The sequence below is a fragment of the Girardinichthys multiradiatus genome, chromosome 8 (assembly GCF_021462225.1).
Source record: "Girardinichthys multiradiatus isolate DD_20200921_A chromosome 8, DD_fGirMul_XY1, whole genome shotgun sequence".
Taxonomy (NCBI): Eukaryota; Metazoa; Chordata; class Actinopteri; order Cyprinodontiformes; family Goodeidae; genus Girardinichthys; species Girardinichthys multiradiatus.
This window is the reverse complement of record NC_061801.1, coordinates 31100301-31117152: the sequence shown is the minus strand read 5'-3', so window position 1 is coordinate 31117152 and position 16852 is coordinate 31100301. Positions and strand designations below refer to the sequence as shown.

Genomic DNA, 16852 nt, shown 5'->3' with positions numbered 1-16852 from the left:
ACATTATTTTGCATTAATTCTTTATATTTCATCTTTGTGATTTCCCTACCTTTCTTTCCCTCTTCACTAATATTATTTGAACTATGAATTTTATTAAATGTTTTAGCTAATATTTCTGCTTTTTCTTTATCTTCCGTTATAGTTATATTATCTATTTTTAATATAGGATATCCATATTCTTTTCTAATACCCTTCATTCTTTTAATCGTTTTCCAAATTTGATCAATTTTTGTTTCTCTCCCTACGGTATTACAAAAGTTTCTCCAATATTCTCTTTTTGTATGTTTAATGATCTTTCTTACCTTTGCCTGCTTTCTTTTGTACTCAATTAAATTCTGATAAATTGGGTTACTTTTTAACATTTTAAATGCTTTATTTCTTAATTTTATTACTTCACTACAATCTTTTGTCCACCATGGCACAATTTTTTTATCGTTCTTTCTTCCTCCTTTTTTTATTGATTCTTCTGCAGCCTGTAATATTTTTTTACAGATATTTATATTTAAACTATTTATATCAATTGACTCATCTATTTCTTCCAATTTCTTTTGACTTAAATATTTAAATTTTTCCCAATCAGCCTTATTAAAGTTCCATCTTTTATATAATCCTGTATTCCTGTTATTTATTAATATTCCTGTTATGATTTTAATGGGGTAATGATCACTACCTACTGTTGTATCTTTGTCAATGTCCCACTCACAGTTATTAGCTAAACAATTTGATACTATTGTTAAATCAATCACAGATTCTGTACCTGTTTTTACATTAATTCTTGTTCCTTTTCCATCATTTATACATACCAAATTTTTTATTTCCATTATTTCTTCAATAACTTGTCCATTTTTATCATTACATTTTCCCCATAATGTGCTGTTAGCATTAAAATCTCCACACCAGATTACTTTTCCTTCTAAGTATCCCATTAATTCATCCATCAACTCAAATGATAATATTTTACATGGATTATAAAAATTTATTATTTTACACTTTTCCTTTTTATTGTAAATTTCAACTACTATATATTCTAACTCTTTGCCTTTTCCTAATATCTGATATTGTATCCCTTCTTTTATAAATATTCCACATCCTCCTCCACTTCCTTCTTGTCTATCCCTTCTGATACTATTATACCCTTTAAACACAAAATCTAGGTTTGGCTTTAACCACGTCTCCTGTATACATATAATTTCTGGTTTTTCTTCAATTCCATCTATATACCCTTTAAATTCCTGTCCATTAGCGATTAAACTTCTTGCATTCCACTGTAATATTATCATATATTTCTATCAGCTGGGGTTCCTCCTTGCCTTCCATCTGTTTCCAACTTTTTATTAATGTTTTCCCAAGATCCTTCTTTAAACCCTAAGAACTTTTCTGCTCCTCTGACTATTATTTTAATCTTTTCTGTTTTGTGTTTAGCCTGTTCAGTGCAGTTAATGACATAAGCTATAAATAATATCAGTTTTTCCACAGACATTGTAACATTTTCCTCTGATTCTACTTTTCTTTGTTGATAATCTTGAATCCTAATTTGACCTTCATCCCTTGATCTTTCTTTCTGTACATTTTTGACTGCTTCGGCATAGCTTATGTTTTTAGTCATTTTAATTTGTTGGATTTCTTTTGCTTTCTTCCTTACCTCACATCCCCCGAATGTAACTCTATGTTGCCCTCCACAATTGCAACATTTTTCCTGCACTTCTTCCCCACAATCTTCAATTCTGTGATCTTCTCCACACTTTGGACATCTTTGTTTTCCTTTACAGACAGCTGCTATATGACCATATCTCTGACATTTAAAACATCTTAGTGGTGGAGGAATGAAAGGCCTCACAGAAAAACTCAGATATCCTATTTTAACATTTTGTGGCAACACCTTTTCTTCAAAATCTATTAAAATTGACAGGCTTCCTACTCTTTCACCATTTACATTTTTTGTCAGTCTTTTGAGATTTTTTACCTTTGCACCAACAATGCTTTTTTTTAACTTGTCTATATCTTCCTCCATAGGAATGCCATAAATTACCCCCCGAATGATTTTATCTTCTCCTATAATCTTCCTCTCTGTCACTGTTTTCTTGCAAATGTTTTCCACTTGTAAAGCCTTTCTTCTTTGTTCTTCAGTTTTACACACCACCAGTATATTTCCATCTCTCAAGACCTTCACCATTTCAACATCTCCTATCTTTTTTTTAATTTCTCTAGATAGTGAAATAGGACTCAGGTTCTCTTTTTCTTCTTCATTTTTTATCTTTAATATTATTTTACATTCTTCCCTTCCGATTTTCCTCCTAACTACTCTCTCTTCTTCAGAACTGTTTTCTTCCAACTCTCTTTTATTCCTTTGGCTGTCTAACAATTTCCCTTCTTCTGCTTTACCTCTTCCGCGTCCTCTCCCTCTACTTACTGGCGTCCATTCATCAAAGTCCATATTATCCTCCTGTGTGTCCATTCTGAACCATTCACATACCAGTTTATGCCTTTTACTGCCACTTCCAAAAGTAAATAATTTCTACCACTGTGGGGTTCTTAGTAGACCAACGTTTTCAGATCGAAGTTTCGCGCCAAGATCCTGCCTCCAACCAATCCTTTTCCAGGTTCAACCAACAACACCGCCCAAGGCCATCTGGCACCGTCTGCTTGTCAGAGTCAGTATATATCAGGGAAGACACAAGTGCTTGGCATGCCACAGATTACACTGCACTGCAGCAGCCACCAGGTGCATCTAATCTGCTGATTGCAGCCAGGGAGACAGGGTAGAGCAGACGTACCAGAATCATAACAATAATAATATTTCAATAAAGATAACATAATATTGGTCTGACTCAATAACTCTGCAAATGTGGAATATCTTGCACTTGCTGGATGAATCTTTTAATGCATGTGGGGTCTTTTCTTAATCAGGTATGCAATCATTGACAGAAGCAAATTGAAAATGAGGTTTACAAACAAAATTGTCCAAAACAGAGATTTTTTACCTGTCCCACCATGAGGCTCATGAGGCTGAAGATCCCAACTGATACATGTCGAGATGTCCCCATGAGAAAGTAAATGATATTGGCGTAAAACGAAGTGTATAGACCATAAATGGGTGGCACTCCTGCTAACAGGCAGTACGCGATGGCCTGCGGTACCAAAATGATACCAACAATCAACCCAGACATCACATCGCCCCAGATGTACTCTTTCAGCTTGTATTTTGGCAGCCAGTGCACCACGGGGAAGAACCCTTTAAGAGTGGATCGGACCTTTGGACCTGAGCAAGTCAAACCCTTTTTCAGCTTTGATTTAAGAACTGAGACTTTCGGATTTCGCTGGCGAACACGCCGTTCCAGGAGGGATGGCCCGACCACTGGGGTTTCCGTGTCTGGAGATACATCCTCCATGGTCTTGTTGAAGAAGAAGAGGCGACGCTGGGAGTGGAAGGAGAAGATCCAGAAGCTGTCAGCTGCACTCCTACACCAAAAATACAAGACAAAGAAATACAGGATTACTTGTGGAGTCTTACCACCATATATGCGTACTCTATTTTTAAGGCATGTAACAAGTCCTTAGAAGTATTTTTACTCTGCAAAACATATATACACTGACTACTTTAGTAGGTACACCAGTTTAGTTGATTGTTAACACAAATGGAAACTTGGCTAATCATATGGAAACAACTCAATTAATTTAGCCATTTGGAGTGGGCATGGTGTGGACCAAAACTCCAGTGATCAGAAGAAAACTGGCAAATTGGCAGTAGCAGTTCAAATAACCTGTGGTAACAGCAAAGCTATGAAGGAAATCTTCTCTGAATACAAAACCCATCAAACCTTGAGGCACATGGGCTACAGATGCAGAAGAGCACACCAGGTGCATTTCCTATAAACTGATGCTATTCACACAGGCTCTCCAAAGTCAGACAATAACAGGTTAGAAAAACTTTCAGCTGTGACATTCAGAAAGTAGGGTCAGAATTTGGCATAATAAATATGAAAGCATGGATCCACCCAGCCTTGTATCAGCTGTTCAGGTTAGTAGTATAATGATGTGGGGGATGTCTTCATAGCATCTTTTAAATGTCAGAGCCTGTCTGAGTACTGTTGGTGACCATTTCCCACAGTGTATCCATGTCTACTTCTAATAAGTTCACTACACTGCAATGGCCTTAACAGTCACCAGATATCAATCCAACAGAGCATGTTGAGATGTTGTGGAATAGGGGATTCACATTGTGGATGTAGAGACAAGGAATCTGCAACAATTTAGTGATGGTATCATGTCAATAGGGCCCAAAATCTCTCAAGAGTGTTTCTGATGCCATATTGCATCTATTCCAAAGAATATATAGGCAAAACGTAGTACTAGCAAGTTGTACATAATTAAGTGTTGAGTCTATTGATCATACCTGTGACCATATGGAACTCCAATGAAACATTATGCTCAATGAAGCTGAACATAACCGTTAACCCAAAAATATACGAATTACTTTATATACATATCCTGGTGATCTAAACAAATAAAACAAACAGCAAACAATGTTCTACATCACCCTCACATTCTGGAGTGACAGCAGGTCAGTCTTTTTTCATTTCTTTAAATCATTTATGACAAATCATATTGTAAACTTCTCATCCCTCCAAGTTGAAGATTCACTCAGGATTACACATTAACAGTCTTAGTCTTGGTAAAAGGCAAAAGACGAAGAGTGAGCAAAAAGTTAATTAGATAGCATTGTGAGAACATAGGTTAGCATCACTGATATGCAGATGAACCTCCACACCTTACTGAGCTAAATCCACTTATTAAAGAGAAATATGAAAGTACTGGGAATGCACAGTACTCATATGTTATGTTGAGGTATTTTGGTTATGTCATAGTGGTGGAACTACAACTATAGGCAGTTAACTATGTTTTAAAGGTAATAAAAGTGGTTGCTATATCTAAGTCACAAATTTGCTGCTGCTTGGTAATAATCTTTTCTCATTCTGTGTTTGCATAACTTGGTCCAGGTTGAGTTAAAGGCAAGTATGCAAAAGCAATGAGAAAGCTAAAAGAAAATCTATATAATGGCAGTAAAACAGCCCAGAAATACTGGCCAACAAGTCAGAACTGAAAGTGGATTGGAGTAGAAACTTAAAAGCAGTTAGAACTGTCCGGCTGTACGTCCCAACAGAAAAAGTGCATCAATGACTCCACTGATAAAAAGTATAAAAAGCATTAACATTGCTTTGGTATTCCTATAAATTTTAATCTGCTGCTATTGTTAAGTGTGACTCATTGGAATTTCCAGCTAACTCTCAGATAAACTACATGTAAACTTTGTTCCGAAATTCAGTGTCCAAGAATTTGTTGTAATTATGGCACAGAAATAAAATGACAATGTTTTCTTTTCAACACATGAGGTTCCCAGACTACATAGTCTAACATCGTGAAGAGAAACTCATTTAATAAGATTGTAGTTCGGTTTATATTCACCTAAACATGAATAGTAGTAGTTATTTTTATGGTTGTCATAACACTGTACGTATTTGAAAATATATGTACTGCACAGCTGTTCACATGAATGCTTTTTTCACCGAATAAGCTCCAATGCTCGACCAAGGATGTTGCAAAAGCTGACACCTGAATGTTCTAGGAAAAGAAAAAGCTGGGAACTGTTTTTTTATATTTTTTCACAGAAAGAAAGACACGTTTCAGCAACCGCGTTATGCCTTTCAGGAAAAATGTTTGATAATGTAGGGATATTGCAACGTCATCACACTAATTTATAAACACAGTTTGAAAAGAAAAACTGTTGATATTCGTGTACACTCCTCCCTAGATTTAACAAATTAAAAGCAAAGCTTATCTGGATAGTCTTATCTGAGCCTAACCAGGTAGTCAGCAGCACAGGAGCACCACAGGGGACTGTACTCTCACCATTCCTTTTCACTCTGTACACCTCAGACTTTCAGTACAAGACAGACTCCTGTCATCTGCAGAAATACTCGGATGATTCTGCAGTTGTGGGGTGGATCAGAGATGGACAAGAAGCTGAGTACAGGAAGGTGGTGGACCGCTTTGTGGCATGGTGTGGAAACAATCATCTAATTTTGAACGTGACTAAAACAAAGGAGATGATTGTAGAGTTTAAGAGAAACAGGAATAAGTCAAAAACTATTTCTATCATGGGAGAAGAAGTGGAGGTGGTGGAGGAGTATAAATACCTCGGTGTTTACCTGGACAAAAGACTAAAGTGGAGATGCAACTGTGAAGCCATCTACAAGAAGGGACAGAGCAGACTGTACTTCTTGAGGAAGCTTATGTCCTTTGGTGTTTGCAGCAAGATGCTGCATGTCTTCTATAAGTCTGTTGTGGAGAGTGTGATCTCTTCTGCCATCATCTGCTGGGGAAGCAGCATCAGAGCCAGGGACTTAAAAAAGCTCAACAAGCTGATAAAAAAGGCTGCCTCTGTTCTGGGGACTCCTCTGGAACCTCTGGAGATCATTGTGGAAAGACGGATTCTTCATAAAATGAAGAACATTATGGAGAACCCTGAGCATCCTCTTCATGAGACTGTCCTACAACAACAGAGTGTCTTCAATCAGAGGCTTCTTCAGATCTGCTGTAAGACGGAGCGCTACAGGAGATCCTTCCTGCCCACATCCATCAGCATCTACAACGGCTCTTTGAGGAAACCTTCATAATATGAGCTATAACAACATTTAATTTCCCTTTGGGATTAATAAAGTATTTTTGAATTGAATATATTTTTTAAAGACACACAGTACATTTAATTGGTCCGTGGTCTTCTTTAACCTGACCTGGAGCTTTTAGTTCTAGCTCAGCAAAACGTTTTTTGGTGCAAGATTTGCTGCTTTTGGCAAACAGAAAGAACTAGTGCCAAGAGACCACTGGTCCCTGTTTGGCAATAGAACTGCCTTGGTGGAAAAACCCCTGTGTGCTAGCAAATAAGGCTGCAGTATAGCTGCTGTGAAAAAAAAAAGGTTTAGTGAAGTAAAAAAAAACAAATAAATTCTGGAGCTGATGGACTGCGTTTACAAAACTGCTACATATAGCACTGGCTTGGTAAAAGAATAACTGTCTGAAGGCTGTTAGCTAAACCACTGCAAGAAAAGTTTTTTTTTAATTGAAGCTTGTCACAGAAATCTTACGTTTTGAGGGTTATTTAATGAAGACGGCTTTCTTGGTGTTTACAACCCTAAGATGATGTTCCTTGTCAAAAGATGCATTGATCAAGTGATCAGCACATGCAGGACCCCTTTGAATAAAACTTGTGATTTGTTAAAGGCTTTTCTAACAAGGTTACTTTTTCTTAAGTAAGAGCAGAGACCATGTGTCAGAAACCATAAAGCCCTATAATTGACATGTAATCTGCCTGAACCATCACAACACTGATATGTGCTGTGATTAAGACTTCCTGAGGCAACGCCGACTCTCAGGAACTGATGTGACGTAAAATGAAGACTACTGATTTATTTGTTTACTTTGAGTTCAAACAAAAATAAAACTCATTTTACGGAATACTTTAATCTGGAATTGAATTTGTATCCTCTCTTTTTTTGTTAAAATCACTGTCTTTAGGAAAGTTTTACCCTTGAGTTGATGGAGTGCTCATATTGCATTGAAATGCTCAATTTAAAGAAGCTGATGCAAAGATTAGCCTCTAGTCCACACGGGTTCTACAAATCTCACCTGACGTTTTTATATGGCAAGAGCATTCTGCAGACAAAAAAGACCCTTTTCAAAGAACTACATTACTTTTGTGAGGTGGTTCGCTCTCACTGACTGCTTCAAACTAGTCTTTATTTACCGTTGATCACTGCCGGAATCACACCGAGGGTCTTTGGAGACCAAAACAAATTTACTGAAGTATCAGCTTAGAACAACAGTTAAAGCGGCTGATTTAAGGTGCTTCTGCCCGCCGTTTCTAATCACTGCACCCTGCTGCTGCTCAGAAAATAAATCAAAGGACAGATCCTGTCTTTTTATTAAGGGATAGAAACATATATTTAATCAAGTGTCTGCAGAGTTAAAATTAAAACATTTTGTCACAACACATGGCTAATTATGAAAACATTAAGCCGTGTGTAGCCTGTCTTCATCTCAGCAACAGAAATATTTGGCTTCAGTTTAGTAGCTGTTTGTATCATGGTCTTGATGTTGACTTTGAAAACAGTGTTAGCTGTTAGCACTGTTTAAGACTAATAAAGATGCATTTAAATTGCCTTTGTTAAAGGCATGAGTCGAGGAACAGAGCATTTTAGTGCTTTATTCTATTAGCCTACAACTTCAAGGATACAATTTATTGACATTATTTAAAATTGGCAATGCCAAGATGAAGGTAAAAATGCTGAATAATGCATCAGTAGCAGTGGGGCAGTGAAACTAATACTTCCTCCCTTTTGAATTCCTTTCTGTAAAATAATGCTTAAGTCTAAAATGAAATACCCATCAAAAACCTGGAAAACAAGTTTTGCTCTGAAGCCTTTTCTTTTTCAGACAATAAAGCTAAGAGCATCAAGTAAAAAAACCAAAAATAATTACTGCATTAATATTTTAATAATTAAAATAATCATTTAAACTCTTTAATACAACATATTTAATCTTACTCGTTTGAAAGGCTATAATAAAAACACTAAGCAGACATAAAAACACAACTAATTTGTGTCCAGAAAAGTTTAATTAATAATGGTGTACTCACTTCCAGTCACTGCTTCATGGACAACCAGACGTTTTGCTTTCTTAATAGTTGTAGGAAATCAGAGTTAGGAGCTCTTTTTAAAACCTCTTTCTCTGTTTTGGTTTCTGTGTGACTTCTGCTGCTGCCTTGTCATCTGAGCATTCAGGCTCAGTGGATGAGGGCATGATCGTTTGCAAAATTTATATTAAGATAAGAACAAGCCCTTTGCTCACTCTCACCCTGCTTCCTATTGGCTTGATCCCCGGGAGTGGGTGTGACCCTTTGTTTTATATGTGTGGCTTTGGAGAGGTCAAATCTAGTCACTTTTTTACTGGATGGCTGTGTTTATAATTCCTGTTTGATGATTGGGTCGGCAATAGTGATTGCTGAAAAGAAGAAAATAAGGTTGAGTAGGTCTTTGTGTCAACATGTCGTACTGTTTAAATATATCCTGTGGACAGAGTGGATTACATGGCAAACAGACAATAAAACAAACTGACGGAGAGGAGGTGCTTTGATTTATGTAAATGGTTATGTTATGTTTGTATTTTAACCAAATAAAGCAAATGTGAGAAAATATATGTTTGTATATCACAAATAAACATGTAATGGTTTATTCCAGTTATTAAGATGTGTAATTTGTGTTTCTGATTAGGCAGAAGGAGATTTCAGGAAAATTTCTTTCACTTGACGTTTGATTGTTAATAATAACTTTAAAAAATGTTTTATTTTATTCATTTTTGTATGTTCAGCAATAATGTTTCTCTTATGTGCAGTTACTGAAAATGCCTCTTGTCGGTAAAAGTTGCAAAGTTCAGACTATTTTAATTGGCCTGCAATCTGACAACATCAGAAAATAACTTAGGAGACATTGAATATATCATTAAACTCACAGGAAGCAAATGTAAAATTTCAGAATAAATTTGAAATGTTTTTCCTGTTGAAACCAGATATTTGCTTTCACTGTACAAAAAGACATGTATGTAATCCATTTTATCACTCTCTGATATTAAATTAAATTAGTATTGATTACCAAAATTATTTCTACTTGCTAAGTGCCAGAATAATGAGAGGGTTTTTTGAGGTATTTGGAATTACTTTCTTCGAAATCAAGGGTTTATGTATGCTAAGATTACTATATACAATTTGGGGAAAGCCCGGATGATGACATCAGAGTTTTGTAAGCTTCTGACTGATTAATTCACAATATTTAAGTTAGATGTGGGCTCTTGTAAATGTATTATGTAGTTTGTTGTTATTATGAAAAAATGTTCTTATCATGATAAGAATTTTGATTTACTGTCACAATGACAAATTCCAATTAATAATGACAGTATTGTCGGCATCGTTATTTTTTTACCATTTTCCCCACTGTTGATTCCATGTGTCAATGAATATCAATAAATTCAAAAATATGATTAAATGCAGTTGCTGTGTGCAGTTTAGTGATAATAAAAATGACACTTCTTTGTCAATGGTGTCCTGAAGAAGCTTGTGACTGCAGTGACATGCAGTCAGAGCCATACAGTTGCCAAAATAGACTCCAAGGAGAGGTTGTAAATACTTTTTTATGCTCACTTTTATGGTTATGTCAATAAAAACCAAAACATATTGTAATCACATCTAAAGTTCACATTGCCCACCTTTACTTCTGACATAATATTTTAATCAAAAGCCATCAGCCAGGGTTTCAAGGAGGAAAATAGTGACCCTGCACACGTCAGGGTTATACTTGGGTACAAATTCCAGATGCCTGAAAGTGCCACATTCATCTGTTATATAATTATGTTCATGTATAATCCCCATGTAAAGGTTCAACCCTAGAACAAACACAAACAACCCCGTGCAGAAGCTGGTAAGCAAATGTCATTGTCGAGTCCTGCATCAACATGGGCTGAAAGGTCACTCAGCGAGGAAGTAGTCATAAACCCAAAACAACATACAAAAAGCCGATTACATTTTAAAAACGCACACAGGGACCAGACTCAATGGAGACCTGTCCTGCAGTCTGATGAAACTATAATTGTTTGAACAAAAAGGTAGTTGTGACATTTGGGAGAAAAAAGAGAACGGTTGGAAGCCTGAAAACAAGTATGGTGAAGGTGGAATCATTTTGTGAGGATGTGCTGCTGCAGGAAGGACTGGTGCATTTCACAGAGCAGATGGCATCACAAGGAAAGAACATGAAGTAAAAAGAAGTAATGACTCAAGACAGCCAGGAAATAACAGCTTGGCACAAATGGGTCTTCCAAATAGACTGTCACTCTAAGCCCACCTCCAATAATTCAGAGTGGACATCACAAAGCCCTGATCTCAGTCCCACAGAAACTTTGTGGGCTGAATCACAAAGGTGTGTGTCAGCTCTCTCTCATCATTATGATATCTTGCAAATAGAAATAATTTTGGTGATCCAAACAGACCTAAACAGAAAAATATTTGCCTCATTTAATTTCGGAGAACGAGTAAAAAATGTTCGGTCTTCTAATTTAATTTAAATAAAGATCTGGTTTCAATTATGTCAGTAGTTTATAAAATCTTTGACTCAAAAATTACCTGAATGATTATTCCTGAAACAACTGTATTAAACTGATGATTAAATCTGAAGCTGTCTCGATGTTATTTTACTGCATCTGCTTAAAAACCCGCTAGAAGATAAGTGCAGAAGTGTTCACCAAGGGGCTGTTTATACAGAGCTGAGTATTGCCATGGCTGAGCCATGGTTGAGCCATTAACAGACTGAACTGAAAGAAATCAGAACGAGTTCTGGATATGAAACCCATCTGAAATGTTATGTTTTTGCTTGTTACACTGTCATGCCACCTGTTGCAGCTTCATAGCCTTTAAAAATGGCATGTCATGTAATGTCATTACCATCTCGTGGCAAGTTTAGTCACATAAAAACAGAGGAGCTAAGGTCTTTGGATTTTGTTATGCCTTGTGAGAATTGTTCATGGGAGATGTGGCATTTTGTTAACAACAGTTGTTGCAGAATGTGGCATTTATTTTGGCCTTTACTATTCGTTTTTGTGTCTGAATACACTAATGCAACAAAAGATTAATTTCTTTTAAGGCTTTTTACCCTAATTAGCTGGAAGACCAATAAATGTGAAGGTCGCTGGAATTGTATCAACTTTTGGCAGTCAAATTGGCATATTTAGATAGCAATGCATTTAAAAAAAATAATTTCTCTATGGTCGAATGTGATGTAAAGAAAACCACTAAACACAACTGTTGCTGTGGTAATACAGCTATGTTAAATAGGTGGATTTCTTAGTTAAACTTAGTTTTTACATAATCTTCCATTTTTTTTAATTATTGTTTTGTTTGAGGGACAATGATTTGCTGATTTGGTAGTTTTATGATTCATAATCCAGCCAATAAAAATAATCTATTTACGTTTTTAATTTAAATATTTTAACATATTAATAAACTAAAAAAAATGCTTCAGTTATTTTTTCAGTCTTATATAGAAACTTCATTCAGGTACAAATGTGTCAAATTAGATTTTTTTGTTAAAATGAGAAAACTTATCCAATATTGTTATTTTAACTTGATTTCAAAATGGTCTATAAATAATAATATAATGATGTTCATCTGATCTATCGTTTTAAGTATAACACACTTTCAAATGTAGTTGTTCTAGCACATTGTTGTTGAGTATTGGGACAGATAAATATGTTGACTTCCCTACAGATCGTAAAGGACATATCCTGGTCTTCACTTCCTGCTCTGCTTTAACTCCTTTTTAATTGCAATAGATTAGATTTCATTTAATGTCAACCTACTGCCATCTAAATCTAATCAGCCCGGCTTTATCTCATTTTGTTACATTTAGAACAATATCCACCTGCTGTCTCTGACAGGCTGAACAATTTCCTTGACAAAGCAAATATATGCAGCCCAAATGATACGGTCTTACATTATTTTGAAGGACAAAGCATTGTCCTGATTGTTGTAATTATGAATCTGAGAATATTATTTAATAATTAATATTAATATTTTAATATTTTATCACATAATATATCGGTCTGTTAAGGGTTGTCCTGTGAATACCAGACCAGTAAGGCGATGGTATTAGGACAAAATACAAATGTGTGAGACGAGCTCTGACATTATTGAACAGCATAAACTCTGCACATATATGGAATGAATTCACACAATTCGTTAAAATACAAGAATATATTAACAAAAATAAGTCAACTCAAAGTCAAACATATTTCAATCAACAAACTCTTTACTATGCTAAAACAATCCAACTAAACTACCAAGCAGAATTAAAGAATAACGAAGACTAATGGACTATGTACAAAATAAACAAGTTGATTAAAGATGATTGGAAATCATGACCAAAAAGAGTGATGCAACATTACCATGGATTGTTTATGTTTGAGAACAAAGGATTATCTTGAAGAATCTGAAAGTTAAGTTAAGTTAGTCTTGGAACTAACTTAGGAAATAATCAGCAAACGTTTAGACAACCATTCACAATGCAAGATCAGAAAAAAATATTATTTTAATAAAATAATGTTTTAAATAATGATCTGCTGAATAAAACCAACCTTCTGGATGACAATTTCTCAACGGTGTCTAATTAGCTGCCTTTAGTTATTGAAATAATATTCGAAGAAATATCATTAAAGGGGTATTTTGGAAAAGAGCCAAATCTTTCTGGAGAAATGGGGCTTACTGGTGTTTACGTAGTTATCAAATTTAGTAAATAATGTTCAGGGACTATTATTCACTAGCTTGAGAACCAACAACCTTTCTGTTGACTAGTCTTAGTGCTAGCAAACACGTGTTCTTACCGTTAGCAGTTAAGCTAACAAAGAAGCGGATAGCTTAGCACCAGAATCAACACAGACCTTTAAAATACCAGGGTTAATAAAAGGGATAAAATGCATAAGCGCGGACGGCGCGTTATGAGCAATCTTCTGTTTAAAATCACCCTTCAAGTAAAGTTTATCTTAACTTTAAAACATACAAAGAACACAAACCGGCCTGTGTGCTACAGATAGCATGCTACATATAGCATGCTAGCACAAAGATAGCCGAGTTTCACAAAATCAAACTGCTTAACATGAAAACGTTTAGATCATTTCATCCTAAACCTATCTGTTAATCGTCCCAAACCTAACCTCTGACCATGGTGAGTCAACAAGCGGTTAGCTTTCAGCTAACCTGACCTCCGGAGCTGTAGCTTGAAAGACGGCTCTTCTGTCCGTCAACCAGCTGTTCGTTACAGTAACACGATGGTGCAAGCCGTGGTCCTTCCTTCAGACTCGGCTTGTAGAAACAGCTTCTCTCCCGGGGTTTCTCTTCGAAACAGTTTTGCTTCTGCGGGACTTCGGAGAGAAAATGTAAGCAACTCTTACACCTTAATTTCCCCGCTCATGAATGAAAATACCGGATACACAGACAGTATTTCATTCTACTTAACTTTGCATATGATCGATGATCGTATGGCTTTGGATCCAGTTGAATGTATGTCTTTTTGCCAGCAAAAGACATCAGCGCGCTTTGTTCCCTCCTATCCCGATGGTCATCGGTGTGGAAGAGAAAGACTTGTGGAAAGGTGGGGGCTTATATGCGGGCAGTGTCATCGTGGGAAGTCCTCTGCTACCCCCCCTTCCCCCTTCTGAAGTTGTGCTGGAAGTCAGTTAAATGCCATTTATTTTGAAAGTTCCAGAAATGTTCGTACCAGAGTATTAATGTTGAAATCCATGGCTGTAGGTCCCTTGTACTCGTACTTGTCGTCTTCCGCTTTATCCGGGACCGGGTCGCGGGGGCAGCAGACTCAGCAGAGACGCCCAGACGTCCCTCTCCCCAGACGCCTCTTTCAGCTCCTCCAGGGGGAGCCCAAGGCGTTCCCAGCCGAGAGACATAGTCCCTCCAGCGTGTCCTGGGCTGTCCCCTGGACCTCCTCCCAGTGGGACGTGCCTGGAACACCTCCCGAGGAAGGCGTCCAGGAGGCATCCGGTATAGATGCCTGAGCCACCTCAACTGGCTCCTCTCGATGTGGAGGAGCAGCGGCTCTACTCCGAGCCCCTCCCGGATGGCCGAGCTCCTCACCCTATCTCTAAGGGAGTGCCCGGCCACCCTACGGAGGAAACTCATTTCAGCCGCTTGTATCCGAGATCTCGTTCTTTCGGTCATGACACAAAGTTCATGGCCATAGGTGAGGGTACGAACGTAGACCGACCGGTAAATCGAGAGCTTTGCTTTTCGGCTCAGCTCTCTCTTCACCACAACGGACCGGCACAGTGCCCCCATTACTGTGGCAGCCGCACCGATCCGTGTGTCGATCTCCTGCTCCATTCTTCCCTCACTCGTGAACAAGACCCTGAGATACTTAACCCTAACCCTAACCCTGAAGAGGACAAGCCACCCTTTTCCGGTCGAGAACCATGGCCTCGGACTTGGAGGAGCTGATCTTCATCCCAGCCGCTTCACACTCGGCTGCGAACCGCCCCAGTGCATGCTGTAGGTCTTGGCTAGATGGGGCCAGCAGGACCACGTCAGCTGCAAAAAGAAGAGACGAAATCCTCTGGTCCCCAAACCAGACCCCCTGTAGGTCCCAACATGATGAATTACAATTGCTTTGTCCTACAATGCCCTGGACAGAACTGCTGAACATCAGCTAAAACCCAGATATCAATACATGGAACATTTCTACTATGAAGAAGAGCTATGCATAGATATAAATATGATGTCCGCTCCGTTTAGTTAAATTTCTTTTATATTGAAATATATTTTAATCTCAGGAAAATAAAACTTGACCTGCCCTCAGCAGTGAAACAGCTGAAAAGATCTGCAAATGACATGCCATCCTTCCTTATCTGTTGTTACTTACATCTTTCATATAATCTTCCTTAACCTTCAAGCTTCCAGTGGTATCTCCAGCATATAACACATTTTGTTCAGGGCTCTCCAATTGCAGTCAGTTTCACTGCTGCAAAATGTCCAGTCACAGCCACACGGTGTCCAGCTGTGTTCTCCAGAGATAACTCCAAGGGCCCCTTCTTTTTCTGATTTACATGTTGCTTTGCAGGAGTATTCATAACCCTTAAACCTTTCATTATTGTTTTATAACAAAAAACTTTAATGTATTTTGTTGGGGTTTCATATGATGGACCAACAACATGTCACGATGTGGTTTTAGATCGGACCAAAGTGCAGACAAGAGCTCGGCAGGATCATCTTTGTAATTCAAAGAAATATTTAACAAGGTCAAAAACGTAGCAAAATCACTGCAGGTTTCCGAAGGCAAGACGTGGCAAAAAAAAAACAAAGCATAATCATGAACGAGAACGAGGTATGACGAACACAAACAAGGAAGCAGCAACACACAATGACACAAAACCAACTAATATACTGAGGGAGACAAAGGGCAGGTAATCAAGGGAACTGATAACAGGTGTGACAAGGAGGCAGGGAAGCAGAAAGAACAGGTGAAACAAATACAAAGGCTGAGGAAGAGTGAAAGGAATAAACAGAAAACACAAACTGAACAAGAGAATAAATCAGAGGAGGAAATAAAGAACTAGAATAACTATGAACTAAAGTACACAGAGAAACTAGAGGGAAAATATAGAAACCAAAACAATAACCTAAGAACAAACAAAGAGCCCACAAGAAGAATCTAAATTACAAAAATAAACAAACCAAACGTAAACAATAACTAAAGCTGGGATAAGAACAAATACCTAACCATAATTACATAGATACTAACTAAGAATCCAAGGATGAATAATAATAATAATAATAATAATAATAATACCACAAAAAGTAATAAGAAAGCAACCACAAAAGAAACTAAGAGCTAGAGGGAGACAAAACACACAAGGAGATGGTAGAAGGAGCAAAACAAACTAATAACATAATAGAAACATCTAGACAAAATAAAAGAAACCATAAAGCAAAGTCCAAAATGTCACTCCGTGACACAACAAACATCTTTGCTGCAATAACAGCTGCAAATCTTTTGCTGTATGTCTCTACTAGCTTTGCTGATCTAGAAATGGAAATCTTTGCCAATTCTTCTTAAAGTAGCTCAGAGTGACTGAACAGTGTCTGTGAACATTATTTTTTTAAACTCTTGTCACAGATTTTCCGTATTTAAATCAGAATTTTGACTGGTCTATTTCAATAAGAACATTTCCTTTATTCTAAACCATGTCATTG

General features: G+C 37.2%; 1 protein-coding gene across 8 annotated transcripts in view; it reads right to left on the bottom strand.

The window, feature by feature from the left end:
* LOC124873061 (sulfate anion transporter 1-like) overlaps positions 1-16852 on the bottom strand; it is a 45286-nt gene that overhangs the window by 27374 nt on the left and 1060 nt on the right. For 6 of the 8 annotated variants that reach the window (XR_007039429.1, XM_047373543.1, XM_047373542.1 and 3 more), the window contains exon 2: positions 2982-3459. Coding sequence is in view for 7 of the 8 variants with exons in the window: in XM_047373543.1 (XP_047229499.1) it covers positions 2982-3459 (478 nt within the window). In the remaining variant the exon portion in view is untranslated. Of the gene's footprint in view, positions 1-2981; positions 3460-8692; positions 8819-13849; positions 14034-16852 lie in introns of those variants that run through there. The other 2 variants (XM_047373540.1, XM_047373541.1) reach the window with 2 other exon arrangements.